The sequence below is a fragment of the Bos grunniens genome, chromosome 16 (assembly GCF_055505025.1).
Source record: "Bos grunniens cultivar Pamir isolate PY7600 chromosome 16, Bosgru_T2T1.0, whole genome shotgun sequence".
NCBI lineage: Eukaryota > Metazoa > Chordata > Mammalia > Artiodactyla > Bovidae > Bos > Bos grunniens.
In genome coordinates this window covers 15,896,078-15,911,747 of record NC_141180.1, presented here as the reverse complement: position 1 = coordinate 15,911,747, position 15,670 = coordinate 15,896,078, and the positions used below count along the sequence as shown (strand labels likewise).

At 39.9% G+C, this 15,670-nt stretch overlaps 1 protein-coding gene across 1 annotated transcript in view; it reads left to right on the top strand.

Annotated features, from left to right (window-relative positions):
• Nucleotides 1-6,361, top strand: part of TSEN15 (tRNA splicing endonuclease subunit 15) — a 29,489-nt gene extending 23,128 nt beyond the window's left edge. The window contains exons 4-5 of the mRNA XM_086343418.1: nt 4,432-4,573; nt 5,108-6,361. Coding sequence (XP_086199544.1) covers nt 4,432-4,573; nt 5,108-5,128 — 163 coding nt within the window. The 3' untranslated portion in view covers nt 5,129-6,361. The remainder of the gene's footprint in view (nt 1-4,431; nt 4,574-5,107) is intronic.
• Nucleotides 6,362-15,670: the final 9,309 nt, after the last annotated feature.

The following is a 15,670-nucleotide window of genomic DNA, read 5'->3' as shown; positions in this document are numbered from 1 at the left end:
GCTAGCTGTTCCTTTCTCCAGGGGATCTTCCCAACCCAGGGATTGAACCCAGGTCTTCCTCACTGCAGGTGGATTCTTTACCAGCTGAGCCACCCAAAACAAATAGCAAAATAGCATATGTAAATCCAACAATATTAGTTTTATTTTAAATGTGAATGGATTAAACTTTCCAATCAAAGGACATAAATTATAAGACTGAATATAAAAACAAGATCCATCTACATACTCTCTGTAAGAGAGACATTTTACATTCAGAGACAATTTTGGGAAAGTCTGAACTATTTCAATGGCACCCCACTCCAGTACTCTTGCCTGGAAAATCCCATGGATGGAGGAGCCTGGTGGGCTGCAGTCCATGGGGTCGCTAAGAGTCCGACACGACTGAGCGACTTCACTTTCACTTTTCACTTTCATGCATTGGAGAAGGAAATCGCAGCCCACTCCAGTGTTCTTGCCTGGAGAATCTCAGGGATGGGGGAGCCTGGTGGGCTGCCGTCTATGGGGTCGCACAGAGTCGGACACGACTGAAGCGACTTAGCAGCAGCAGCAGCTGTAGTCTAAATGTGTCCCCTGTGTTTCATATGGTGAAATCCTTAGCCCAGAAGATGATGGTATTAGGAGGTGAGATCTTTGGAGGTGCTTAAGCAATCAATGATGGTAGAACCCTCCTAAATGGAATTAGTGCCTTTAAAGAAGACCTCACAGAGATCTCTTATCCCTTTCACCATGTGAAGATGCAGTAAGAGGCTTCTGGCTGTGAACCAGGAAGAGGACCTCCACCTGAAAGAGACGATGCTGGTGCCTTGATCTTGGACTTTTCAACTTTCAGAACCCTGAGAAATAAACTTCTGTTGTGTATAAGCTGTGGTATTTTGTTATAGCAGCCTGAACAGAGTAAGATACACACTATTCTCTCCTCATTTTCTTTCTGTAATTTACACGTATGTTAGACTGATACTGCACTAAAGGCCTCTGATGTTTTATTTAAAGAAAAAAAAATGTTCTCCTTGTATTATACTTCAATTAAGTTTTTTGTGACCTGTTTTTAGGTTCATTAAATTCTTTCTTCTGTTGTGTCTAATCTGTCATTGAGCCTAGTCAATAATTGAGAAAATGTGTTTTTAGATTCTAGAATGTTCATTTTCTTTAGAATTTTCATTCTTTTGCTTAAATTTTTCATCTTATCATTCATTTTGTCTGTGTTTTTAATCAATACCATAATATTTATTGTAGTTATTTTAGAATCTTAAATCCAGCATCTAAGTTTTTCAACAGCCTTAGTTTTCTGATGGTCTTCTTGTATTGATTTTTTACTGTTGATTATTAGATATATTTTCCACCTTCTTCACATAGCTTTGAGTTTTTCATGGGATGCTGGCCATTGTGTATGAAGAAGAGACTGAGGTTGACAGACTGATGTGGATGCTACCTACCTGCCCCCCACCACTCTGCCCCCCAAAGAGCTCATCCTTTCCTCTCTTTGGCAGGTAGAGGCAGGGTCTTATTTATTCATTCAGATCAGAAGTCAAGAGGAATCGTGGCTGGGTTGCAGCTTTATAGTGTTCTGTTCTGGTTTCAAATGTCTTGAGAATGGAATCAGGCCTCTCTCTTCAGCAGAGCCTAGTGATTAGGGCTTGCCTGTCATTTTCTAGCCCCTTCCCCAGCTTTTCATGCTGCTGCTTAAACACAGCAGAAGTCCCATGAGTAAGAATTGGTGAACTGGAGGGACTAATGTCCCTCAAGATTCCAATCCACCACACCAGTTCAAGTGTGGCTTTTAGATGTTGTGCTGTTTTCTCCTTGTCCCAGTGAAGTCACTTTCATATGACTGGCTCACTCCTCCAGCCACAGTGACCAGACTTAGCAGTTGCCCTTGAGGGGTAGAAGTGGCTGTGTCTTGGTCTCTAGTTTACCCAGGAAGGGCTCATTTCTCATTGGAATTTAGCTCCTTTATACCCCTTTGTGTTTACCTCTCTTTTGTGGCATTAAAGAAAAATGGTATGTTTTTAAGCAAATGAGGTCTTTTCTCTTTATTATCATAGGAATGGTGGTCTTTTGAGATCTTCTATATCCTAATTAGAAGTGAAATCTCCTTCTGCTCTGACTTTTGAATATGTAATATTGAAAAAAAGGAACACTGCCTTGGTGATCATATCTTACAATTTTTATTCTTAACTTTTTCCATAGTGTAGAGTAGGGGTCAACAAACCTTTTCTTAAAGGATCAGGTAGTAAGTATGTTTGTCTTCATGGGCACAGTGGCAAAATCAAGGCTATTACGTAGGTACTTATATGACCATTCAAAATGTACCATTTGAAGATATAAAGATCATTCTTAGCTCATGGGCTATAGAAAAACAGGTGTCCAGAGTTTGCCAGGCCCTGGTGTAGAGACAAATGATAAAGCAATTTGAATGTTATGATGACACGTAAGAGACGTGGGTTTGAACCCTGGGTTGGAAAGATCCCCTGGAGGAGGGCATGGCAACCCACTCCAGTATTCTTGCCTGGAGGATCTCATGGACAGAGGTGCTTAACAGGCTATAGTCCATAGGGTCGCAGAGTCGGACACAACTGAAGCAACTTAGCATGCGTGCCCATTAAACAAAAAGCAAGCAAATGTCAGATATTTTGAAGAAATTACTACAGATACTTGGAAGCATTCTACTACATACTATTAACAATTTTTTTTCTTAGAACGCTCTGACACTCAAAATTGGTACAAGCCAGTGGAAACAGACACTTAGGTGTGTAAATAGGAGGTAGTGATTACAGTAATGAAAGTTTGCACAAGGTGTCTCTAGGATTGGGGAAAGAAGATGATGCTTTGCTGACTCTTGAAAAGGAATTAAGATTTTTTTTCAGGCAAAAATTTTATTTATCCAATAATACCAGTATTACCATGCTATTGAATTAACTCTCTCAAGGTCATCTTAGAAATGGTTTGACTATGAGGTTTGACAAACTTAGAAACTCATTCTCTCCTTATGTGATTATATACTTGTGAATATTAAATGATAGGTAGTAGGTAAGCAGCCTTTTGTATCTGTTTTAAGAAACCAGTTATCACTCTGTAACATATTATGCAGTGACTAAATGGTAGTTTAGCAAGAACAATTCAGTTTCAGCTTTCCCAGAGGTTTATTGCTGTTTTAAATCACTTTTAAAATCTTGTCTTCTCCACAGGTTTTTAAAAAAGTATTATAATTACTGTAAGAAGACTATTTCAAAGCAGAGACTTCTTTTTAGATGCTTTATAAATTAAAGAGCTGGTAGGATGGGTGAAGAGTCACCACAAGAATTTTTACTTAGAGTTGGCAGTAGAATTTAAGGGGACAAATTAGACTTTTGCTAAAGAGAGTATAGTGTTATTTATGTATTCAGTTGTAGCATGTTAATATGCTAGTAAATCTTTTTCCAATTCCAGAAAATTGGTTAGCTTAATGAAAAACACAACTGATCATTTTTTATTTGCCCTTTTAAGAAGTCTCCCCTGGAGTTTACATTTTCCTCAATTACTGAACACAGGTTTTGTTAGGTAGGTAATAAGGATTTTTAGTTCATGGTAAGCAAAAGCTAACAGTGCTTTGAAGATCTTGATATTGGATTTAGTAGACTATTTTCCACAGCAAGCAAACCAAAATCCTTCATAACATTGATACTTGACATATAATTTTATAAAAATATTTTTTCTCTCTGTATTTTTCTTTTTGCTTTTATTAAGTATCAGAATACATGAAAGCCACAGAAATATCTGTATTCATATCCAATAATTCTGATACTTGGAAAGACCCAGCAGAATTATTTAAAAAGAAACTACTACCTGCAGAAAGATGCTTATCACAGTTTATCTTTATTAGCACCATCTTCCTCACACACACAGAAAAGACCTGAAAGAACATTACAGCAATAGGGGAATGATTGGCTACATTGTGAATCAATAGAATATTATATAACCTTATAAAGATTGTAATTTTGAGCACCATGTAGAAATATGGGGAAATATGTATTATAATCTATTTAAAAAAAAAAACAAAACCCTGAATACCAGTTGTTTTGCTTTAAGATACCAAGTTGGAAACTTGGAAGATGAGTAATGAAAATTTTTGGCCAGTTTAGAAGCACTAAATGCTGTTAGTGTCCCTTTCTGAAGGTTCCCTAGATACAGTTTTGATTCTCTTAGGTTTAATGATTGGGAGAGATAAGTGAATACAAAAGAGGAGAACTGAAAATCAGTAGATAATGCTTATTTGTGGGATTTTCTGTATAAAAAGGTAACTTAAATGTTTATATTTGAGCCTTCAGACATTTCCTGAGTCAACGTTATGGATATAGTGTTATTGTGTACCTTGTCTCCAAGATTTTACAGTATTTGACCTTCTTATTAACTGAGTGACTGTGAATCCTAAACGTGATATGACTCTGTTTTCAGGATAAGGGAAATCTTGAAGGCATCGCGAAAATTGCAAGGTGATCCCGACTTGCCCACGTCATTTACTTTGGCCATAGTGGAGTCCGACTCTACCATAGTCTACTACAAACTCACTGATGGATTTATGCTGCCGGATCCTCAGGTCAGTTTGGAGGCGACTATCAGTAAAACAGTGAAAAAAGAAGAAAATTATGACATGATTTTAAGTGTGAATCAATGCATTCACAGAACCATTGCTTCTTTTGCAATATGAAAATTCAAGGGAAAAAGGACTTGATGTCTCATACCTCAGAAAACTAGCTATGTTCTGTTCAAAGTAACATGTTCTTAGTTGTTTTCACAAAAAATTATTTAACTTTCTCACTCTACAGAAAATTTTATAGTTTCCAAGAGTCCTTCGTGAAGTCATGACGCATTTAATTATTTGATGAGTAACTGGGGTGGAATATAAAGGCTTGTAATAGTTTTGACCAAAAGAACATTTAAGGAAATGTTAAATTGGTTGGCATTTTGACAGAAATTATTTAATACATAAATGTGTTTTATATGTTTCTTTACATACATTGTTAGCATAATTGAGATAATCACAATAAATATCTTTCAAGTTTTGCTTTAAGTTACATTATCTTTTGGGGAAAAGGTCCATCCTGATCTTTTTCCTTTTTTTATGTTGCAGAATATTTCCCTTAGAAGATGACACCTATACTTCCTGATGCTTACTTTGTTCACACAAGACTGGATTAAGAACCATCAGCCTGGTTCATCTTGTATCTCAGAGATAGTCAGGGCTGACTTAGCTGGTCCCATCCCAGAAGTTTTCTTTCTTGAAGAATAAAACTTTCCCGTATAGAAGAATTTATTTTGTTAAAAAAATAGATAGTTGCTCTAGAACTTTCTCACCTGGAGACAGTTTGATTATAGTCATATGCAAGTTTATGCCTATGGCATGTTCAGAAGAATAGGACATTCTTGAGACCACCATTTTTTTCCCTTACTCAACTCTCTCTGTGCCTTTTGGTCACTACAGCTAGTCTGCAGAAATGGAGAATTTACTTTAGCCTGCTTTTTCATCCCCAGTAGAATGTGTCCTTTTGATTGGTTTTCATGGTACAATTAATGTTAGTTCCTTCTTTGGTTAACTTTAAATCAAAATTTAAAATATGCTCATCCAGAGTATAAAATTGCATATCTAGATTAATAGGGACCAGAGAAGTGTTACCTACAAGAGCACTGGGCCTTTTTTTTTTTTTTCCCATTCTTACTACTGCCATCATATTGTATCAGAGCTAGACTGTTGTAGGAGAGATATTAATAGTAGCGGACAGTGTGAACCTTAAAAACATCTTTCTTCAGTAGACCTAGTTTTTCTACTTCTTCTTAATTAATTGTTGCAAAGAAAGGTATTTTAAAAGTTAAGGCAAGAGTCAGAAAAATTTTTCTGGAAAGTGCCAGAAAGGAACTATTTTAGGTTTTTCAGGCCATATAGATTTTCTCACAACTTCTCAACTATCCTGTTTGTAGAATAAAAATAACTGTAGATAGTATGTAAATGAATGGATATGCCTGTATTCCAATAAAACTTTATTTACAAATGTCTGGACATAGTTTGCCAACACCTGGTCTGGGGAAATAGTCAATAAACATACAAAGGTAATGAATGGTGTGTTATGTACCCATTAAAAATTAGAAATGAGTATACTGTAAAACATGAGAAAATGCTTAGTAAAAAGAAAAAAGCAAGATACAAAAGTGTATGAATGGGTATGATTATGGCTGTAAATAACACACCAAGTAGAGGACAAAATAAATTCCTAACTGTGGTTATAATAGGAGGGCAGGGCAGTAAATGGATGGCTTTGTCTTTCTTTAAGATTTTAGTTTTTCTTTGTTGGTATTACTTTTATAATAAAAATGTTTTAAAGTAAAAAAATGTATCCTGAGATCTATATTTGTTATTTATTTTTATATACTAATGTTACCACAAACTTAGCAGCTTAAAAATACAACACATTTAATATCTCAGAATTGGGTCCTTTGTAAGGCTGCCGTCACGGCCATAGTCTCATCTGAGGCTGTATTGGGGAAAGGTCTCCTTCCTCACTCATGTGGTTGGTAGCAGCTTTCTATTTCCTGTGGGCCATGTACTGAGGACCTCAGTTTAGTGTGCTGTCGGCAAGAGGCCACCCTGTTTGTTGCATGAGCCTTGCCAGCATAACTGGTTGTTTGCTCAAAGCCAGTGACAAGGAGAGTCGGCAGGGTGGACCTTGCAGTCTTACATAATGTAGTCATGTGTGTCCTGTCACCTTTGCCATTTTCTATGGGTTAGAAGCAAACCAGGGCTTATTACACTAGAAAACAGCAGGAACAAGAATGGAAACATGGCCAAAAGAAGGAAAATTGTTTAAAGCATCTTTCTTGAGCCATAGTTCCTGACTCCTTCCTTTGGTGTTATTTGAATTTGACTTTTCTTTTTGATGGAAGGTCTTGGTAACTCCTTCAGGCTCCTCTGCTTCCCCAGAAGGCCTGAAGATCCACCAATTCAGAACAAAGTGTGTTTCTGTGACCCCAGGTGGAAATTTGCAGACTTATCGGTTCTTAGGGTCTCTGCCATTTGACTCCTTCTGAGGCTTTTCATTGCAGTGTTAAAAAACAGTGTATTTTCAGAAAGATAAGTAAGACTAAGTGAACATTAAATTTATGTGTCAGGCCTGGTGACCGGTGGGCCCCTAGGTAACTACAAGATCAGAAGTGCCTTGGGGTTGACTGTGAAAGGAGCTTTCTGTGAGAAAGCTCCAAATCTAGGTCTCAATCTCCCTGTATGTTCTGCACCGTTTACTCCTTTTTTGTAATGTTCCCTAAGTCGCTCTGTCCCAGGACAGCCATATACCTGCTCGTATGAACAATGGTCCAGAACAGTTTGAAAATGGAGACAACTCAGCTCTGTTGGTCTCATTTTAGTGAAAAATAGGTAAACTGATTTCTTTTGTATGATCGAGTAATTAACCTTTTATTAGATAATTGCATTTACATCTACTTCTCTTGTTAGACAATGGGCTCTTTAAGAACAGAACAAAGAACTGTGTCCTTAAAATTTTTTAAATTAAATTATAGTTGATTTGCAATATTAGTTTCAGATATATAACATACTGATTCAATATTTTTATAGATTCTACCCCATTTAAAGTTACTACAGCACAGTGGTCTATTTCCCTGTGCTGGACAGTGTATCCTTGTTGCTTGTTTATTTTACACATGGTAGTTTGTGTCTCTTAATCCCCTACCCAGGTTTTGCCCCTCCCTCTGCCTCCTCCCTACTGGTAACCTCTAATTCATTCTCTGTATCTCTGAGTCTGTTTCTCTTGTTAATATTCACTAGTTTGTTTTATTTTTAGATTCCACATATAAGTGATAACAAACCATGTTTCTTTTTAAAATACATCTGTATATCTCATCACCTTTCACAAACTGGCATATACTGAGCACTCAATAAATATTTCGTGAATAAATGAATGCTAATTGTAGACTTGTTTAGTTGTATAATGGTTTACTTTTAGCCAGAAGGCAAACTAAAATGATCAATTTGGACACCAGAGGGCACTGCTAAATAAGCACAAAATTTTCAGAGTTTAGAAATGAATTAACTTGAGAAGTGGTACTCCTGAAAATTTATTTTCAATCGATGGAAATAAATAAAAATATAAATAATTTTTATGTGCTCACACCTTCCCCCCACTTTTTGCTTCTGGTATGACTCCAAAATTACACTCTCTACTGACATTAAATTTGTGACTTGATTCATGTGTTATTGGAAATATAAATCTATATTTAAAAATAAAAGCTTGTTTGGGGCAAGAGTGGGTGGGTGGCTGTTTTTTTTTTTCCTAGAATATGGTTTTGTTCATATTTGTTTGCCATGATGCATTTCATTTTTTCCATGCAGAAGCCTAATATATTAAATAAAATTTTCAAGAGCAGATGAGGTAGCAAGAGATACCAGCTCTAAAACACTCACTGAACTGGCTAACTCCTGGTGGTGAGAGATGTAAATTGCTACTGTTAAACCTATAAACTTGTCCACTAAAGGGACCTCCTCTCTAGATGGGAGCAGGATGGAGAAAAGGGTGTGTGAAGGTTTCCCTCTAGTACTGTCTTTGCCTTTGTTTTTTGGGGTCCCTCCTCAGTGCACGTTCTGTGCTGAGACGGCTCACAACACTGAGTGATCTAGGTCCTGTGACTCCAGACTGAACTTACTTTGCTTCCTTACCTGGGCTGTCTAGGACAATGCGGTCTTAAACACTGCATATCCTCATGAAGAACAGAGGGTGGAGGCACTTAGGAATTCTAAGCTACAACTAGAATAGAATAGTCATCCACAAAGTTCATGGAATCTGCAGTTTTTAAAAAAGCTGAAACAGCTTCACACTTTTATATGCCTGGAACCAAGTGACTTAATCAAAACTTCATGGTGTTTCATCTTCTCTCTCCGAGCGTTTCAGTTCTGAATTCCTCACTGAGGTCACTTTTTCCATTGCAGCCCCAGCAGGAGGGCTTTCACTGCGGCAGCACCGTGGTTCCTGCCAAAGTTTATAGTTCTTCTAGACAGAAGCTCTTTATCCATCTGCAGTATGTTACCTTGACTGTTTACATGTGCGGAATAATGTCGTATTCTCTGAACAATTAGTACAATTTTCCCTCCTTCCAGACCAAGAGCTGTCCATTCCTTACCACCCCCACTCCTACAGCTAATCCCCTTAATGATCTTTGAATAAGAGCTTACTCAGGTTCACAAAGGAAGAAGATGGGAAAATCACATGACTTATTGGATGGGTCTACTTTAAAAATGTTTAGATGATTCTGGAAGATAAACCATTTTAACTAAAACAAAGATTGGCTTTTTAGATTTCAGGATACTAATTGGAGGTAGTATTAGGGAGGTATTTAATTTAAAGTTTATTAATTTATTAACATTTAATTTATCTTCAGACATTAACTGGACTTCTCTGTGCTTAGATGATTATGGTAGGTGCTGAGGTAACAAAGATTAGTGAGATATGACCTGTGCTCTTAAGGAGCGCAGATAGCATATTACAACTCTCCTGGCCAAAACTCTGAAGAGTGTTTCCAGTGTGAGTGAGGAATACCTATCATACAGCATATTAAATATGAAGTTTATGCAGTTTACTTAATGGTGAAGGAGTTCCACAACTGAACAGTTTTCAGAAAATCATCGCATGTTTATTATTTGTCCCAAATGACTGAACACTGGACAAGATACAGAGAAACATTACCTAGGGCACCTCTCAAAGACTTTTTGTCTGACTTACAAGGAGAAAAATCTTTGTGTACAGATAATTTGAGAATGTTACAAGGCAGTTATTGCATATAAATGCTAAACAATAATTATAGTCTTTTATTCACTACCATTAGTCTGTCTTTCCAGAGACTTCCCTGGTGGCGCAGAGGGTAAAAGCATCTGCCTACAATGCGGGAGACCTGGGTTCGATCCCTGGGTTGGGAAGATCCCCTGGAGAAGGAAATGGCAACCCACTCCAGTATTCTTGCCTGGAAAATCCCATGGACAGAGGAGCCTGGCAGGCTACGGTCCATGGGGTTGAAAAGAGTTGGACACGACTAAGCCATTTCACTTCACTTCATTCACTACTGAGAGCTTCAGTACTGTTTATTTTGATTCTCACAGCAGAGCTGATGTTATTTACTTGCTGTGCTGTGCTAAGTTGCTTCTGTCGTGTCTGACTCTTTGAGATCTTACAGACTGTAGCCCTCCAGTCTCCTCTGTCCATGAGATGCTCCGGGCATGAATACTGGAGTGGGTTGCCATGCCCTCCTCCAGGGCATCTTCCTGACCCAGGGATTGAACCCATGTTTCTTACATCTCCTGCTTTGGCAAGTGGGTTCTTTACCACTAGCGCCACCTGGGAAGCCCCGTTTACTTGCTTTTATTACTTTATGTGTAAAAGTATATGCATGTATATGTATAAAGTAATAAAAGCTAGATGATGCTTTTATTGTTGGATGGTATCACCGACTCAATGGACATGAGTTTGAGCAAGCTCCTGGAGTTGATGATGGACAGGGAGGCCTGGCATGCTGGAGTCCATGGGGTTGCAAAGAGTCGGACACAACTGAGCTGAATAACTATCTATTGAACTAAATAGATGCATTGGCAATGTATTGATAAAGTTTTATCCAAAAGAATAAATACATTCATGTCCATGCTTTTATATAGGCAAACCTAAAACAATATTTAAGGTTAAATGAGAAAGAACTCAGAAAGGTTCTTTGCTTGTTGGATCTAAATTTTGTGCTGGGACAAAGAGTAGACTCGGGGAACTTCTAAATGATGTTTTCACCCTCAATGAGGAAGGGTCTGGCACCCTAGATATCCCCCAGATATGCTTGCTACTGCTTGAAATGCTACCATAATTCTATTCTTGATCATGAAGCTTTGATCCAATTTGACAAGCCTTTTTGCAGGACCCCATCAGATCAGATCAGATCAGTCGCTCAGTCATGTCCCACTCTTTGCGACCCCATGAATCGCAGCACGCCAGGCCTCCCTGTCCATCACCAACTCCCGGAGTTCACTCAGACTCACGTCCATCGAGTCAGTGATGCCATCCAGCCATCTCATCCTCTGTCGTCCCCTTCTCCTCCTGCCCCCAATCTCTCCCAGCATCAGAGTCTTTTCCAATGAGTCAACTCTTCGCATGAGGTGGCCAAAGTACTGGAGTTTCAGCTTTAGCATCATTCCTTCCAAAGAAATCCCAGGGCTGATCTTCAGAATGGACTGGTTGGATCTCCTTGCAGTCCAAGGGACTCTCAAGAGTCTTCTCCAACACCACAGTTCAAAGCATCAATTCTTCGGCACTCAGCCTTCTTCACAGTCCAACTCTCACATCCATACATGACCACAGGAAAAACATAGCCTTGACTAGACGGACCTTTTTTGGCAAAGTAATGTCTCTGCTTTTGAATATGCTGGCTAGGTTGGTCATAACTTTCCTTCCAAGGAGTAAGCGTCTTTTAATTTCATGGCTGCAGTCACCATCTGCAGTGATTTTGGAGCCCAGAAAAATAAAGTCTGTCACTGTTTCCACTGTTTCCCCGTCTATTTCCCATGAAGTGGTGGTACCGGATGCCATGATCTTCATTTTCTGAATGTTGAGCTTTAAGCCAACTTTTTCACTCTCCACTTTCACTTTCATCAAGAGGCAAGGCCCAATGCTAAGATTCTGGGGAACTATAAGCCCAATTATTTTATTATTAGAATCAACAGATAAAGTTAATCAATTGAACTTTCGTATGAATTTCTAAATGTTTAATTTCTATACTTACCTTATTACAGACCAGAGATATTTTGTGGATAGATTTCTGTATTTGGAACACACTTTGAGTAGCATGTGTTAGAGGTCCTGGTAGTTCAGCTGGCAAAGAATCTGCCTGCAATGCAGGAGACCCTGGTTTGATTTCTGGGTTGGGAAGATACCCTGGTGCAGGAGTAGGCTACCCACTCCAGTATTCTTGTCTGGAGAATCCGCATGGCCAGAGGAGCCAGGCGGGCTACAGTCCATTGGGTCACAATGAGTTGGACACGACTGAGCGACTAATACTTATTGCAGACCAGAGCTGTTTTGTGAATTGACTTCTGTTTATGGACCACACTTTGAGTAGCTCGTGTTAGAACTCGGATGAGAAGTGATGGGCTACAACAGTAGCCCAGGTATGTCAGGATGGACAAGATTCTGATGCTGCTCGTTCACAACCTTGGAAATTTCCCAGGTGAAATATGAAGCTAGCTCTTGTAGCAAGGGCAAGCAGAGACTGAAGAAACAAGCCACCTAGATGGGTATGTGGCAGTTTTAATAAGCAAGGAAACTTACATATAAGGCTGATCTTGGGCAGCTATAAGACAGGCAGATCTCTGCACCCACCCTCCAGAATGTTAAAAGTTTATATTCCAGTCCTTAACTGGATTCAGCCATGTATTCAGTCCAGATGGTCTCAACAACACATTACTATCTCAAGGCTGCATCCTTCAAATTGCTCGCACTGTGGGAACGATGGGCAGAGCATACCTTCGAAGGACAGGGAAAGGGTCAGGAGCAATTCTTCAATTGCTCTGGTCCAGCTTGTGGGTCAACTAGGGGTCATGTGCTCTTAATAACCATTTCTAACAGGTTCAGTTACAACCAGTGAATTAGTTAAATCAATGTTTATTTCTTGCTCACATTACTAATCTCCTGTATGTAGATGTGGCATCCTTACTCTGGGAATCTGGTCCACAGAGCCTCCCACAGCTGAAATGTTGGTTTCAATGACAGGAAGAAGGAAGTACTATAGTGTCATGTATTGCAATGAATACTCCCAGGAGAACTTCCCTGATGGTCCAGTGGTTAAGAATCCTGTTTCCAATGCAAGGGACGCAGGTTCAATCCCTGGTCTGGGAAGATTCCACATGCCAAGGAACTATTTAGCCCATGTGCCCTAGAGACTGTGCTCCCCAACAAGAGAAGCCACAGCAGGTGAGAAGCCAGTGAACCACAACTAGAGTAGGCCCTGCTCCCCACAACTGGAGAAACCCCGAGTGCAACAAGGAAGACGGTGCAGCCAAAAATAAATAAAAATTAAAAAGCAAAAACGAAACTTCCAGGAGTAAACATGTGTCATCCCTGCCTACGTTTTATTGGCCAAAGCAAGTCACGTGGTTGACCATGATCAACCTCAAGAAGGAGGGGAAGGGCATGTCCACTGTGTTCCTGTACTGAGGACAGGGGATAATCAGAGAAGAGCACTCCCAGGTAATGAAAAGGGGAGGAGAGGTAGCAAGGAGACAAATCTAACAACTCGTTAGCTGTCAAGAGTGGAGAAGGAAAAGAAGTTGAACCTCAAACTATTCTGAGTCCCTTTCCTTGCATGTGACTGTTTCAGGTTGCAATGGAGAGATAGTGAGAGGACTTTACAAGAGGGACACAGAGGTGGGAAAAGGGCTGATCTACAGGCTTTGGGAGAGAGGAGAGTTTGGAAGACAAATTTTCCCCTACTTTTGTACTCAGGTTCTGGATTTAACATCTGAGCTCAGAAGGGAGATCTTTTATGGAACAGAAACCCAGGATCACTGTAGACCTTACTCTTCTCCCTCGTCTGGTGTATTGTGGGCTATTACACAGACTATGTTGTCTGGTCTTTACTTCCTAATGGTGCGGGGGTGAGGGGAAGTATTTGTGCCTGTAGTTTAGGGGAATGAGTTGAACCCTGCAAGAGTATTTCTGAAGGATGCTGGTTAAATATGGATGCCTGGGTAGGGGTGGGTTTGTGAGGAAACAGGGCTTTCTTTTGGGGGGTGGGTCATTATCTAGTGGGATCACAAACCTGGGGTATTCACGTAGGTCTAGGAAGCTTTCCGAGGGTAGTATTAGCTTGGGCTAGGGAGAGAAAGCTGGGGATAGACACCAGTCCTCGGGGAGTCCCATCAGTCCCCGCTGGATTGGCTGAGCTGAGCATCGCCTTGCAGCACCCCTGTTCCACCTGTCAGCGCTGTGTCCACCTAACCCCCGGACACGAGCTCTCTCAGTACTCTCTCAGAACTCTTGGGCACTTGGAAAAATATGTGGCTCTGACCCTGGACTCCCCAGCATGTGGGGACAAGTGCAGGCCATGTTGGGTCCCCTCCATCTAGATACACTTTCCTGCTGGACTTTCTTCTCTGCTGTCTCAGTAAAATTCTGGACAATTAGAATACAAAAGTTCTTCAGATTTGTGGTTGCCAAGGGAGAGGTGGGGGGTGGGGAATGGATCTGGAGTTTGAGATTAGCAGATGCAAACTATAGAGCATGGATAAATGACAAGGCCGTGCTGTATAGCACAAGGAACTATATCCAATATCCCATGATAAGCCATAATGGAACAGCATGTGTATGTAGAACAGAATCATGTTGCTGTACAGTAGAAATGAACACATTGTAAATCAACTATACTTCAATAAAATCTTTTGAAAAAAGATAATAAATAAAATGCTGGGTGAATGACCATAAGGGTCTGGGGTCTGTGAGGTTTCACCTGAGCCTGGAGGCAGCAGCAGGTGGTTGGCGGAGGGTCGGGGGGACGCGGCCCTGCTGTCCACAGATTCTCATCGTGGAGAGAGGACTCCGGCTGGGTTGCCTGTTGTCTCTCCTCTGCAGCAGGAATGCAGCCCGACGAGGTCAGGGCGGGGCACGCAGCAGGAGCTTCTGCTCGGTGACCCATTCAAGCGTCTGCCTCTTCTGCTTTTGCTCTCGCCTCTCCCCATCACCAGTTGTGCTTCCTCTAGTTTTATCTTACTTTAGGCATAGGAAAATACTATCTATTTTTCTTCCAAATATATTGTTTTTGCCAAGATTTCAGGTTTTGAAAACTCAAAAGGCAAGAAGTTGCCTCTTTTGTTTTGTAGTATAATCCTATCCCCGAGGCAGTGCGCCAAGAAAGCCTGTGTGGGGAAAGGTTCACAGGTAACGGAAACTACAGAGAAGGGAAAACATTTCAGTTAATACATCAAAATATTATTCTGCTACAAATGCAAACAGAAAGTGTTAATTATCATTAACATGCATATTTATGCTCACAAGAACTATTTGATTTCTTGGTATATATCATATCTTACCAATCAGACTCTACCCTACCTATTGGTAAAACAGTACTTGACACAGAGTAAGAGCTCAATAAATGCTTTATTTGATTACCTTCAAACGTTCATAAATGGACTACTCCTTACTCAGTCCTGTCCCTGCCATTCTAAGGGACAAAGCTGCCTCTCTACCCTGTCAGCCCTGTGTAGAAAGGGGAGCCCTGTGTTCCTTGGGCCACATGAAAGATGCCACCCGCTCTTCTAAATGTGCTAATGCTATAACATCCATTATATTTTGATCTTTGCCTCAGTGGTTTTAAGGAATCAAGACAGAGGTTTCTAAACAAAATTTATCCACAAATATTTTATTACATATTCTTTTCTATGCTAAACTTGTACATTTTAATTTATCCAACAGTTTTTTTGGGGGGTGTAGACATGTAAATATTGCTAAATTTGGAAACTCTACTTAGAAATGGCAATTCCCTACTCAAAATTATTAAATTATGGTGATGATACTTCTGTTGATGATTGCAGATGGGACAGTGTGGTTTTACAAATGGGAGAAAAATTGTTCACCTCTTCTTCCATCTCGTGTGAGAGCATTAGAAAACTCGG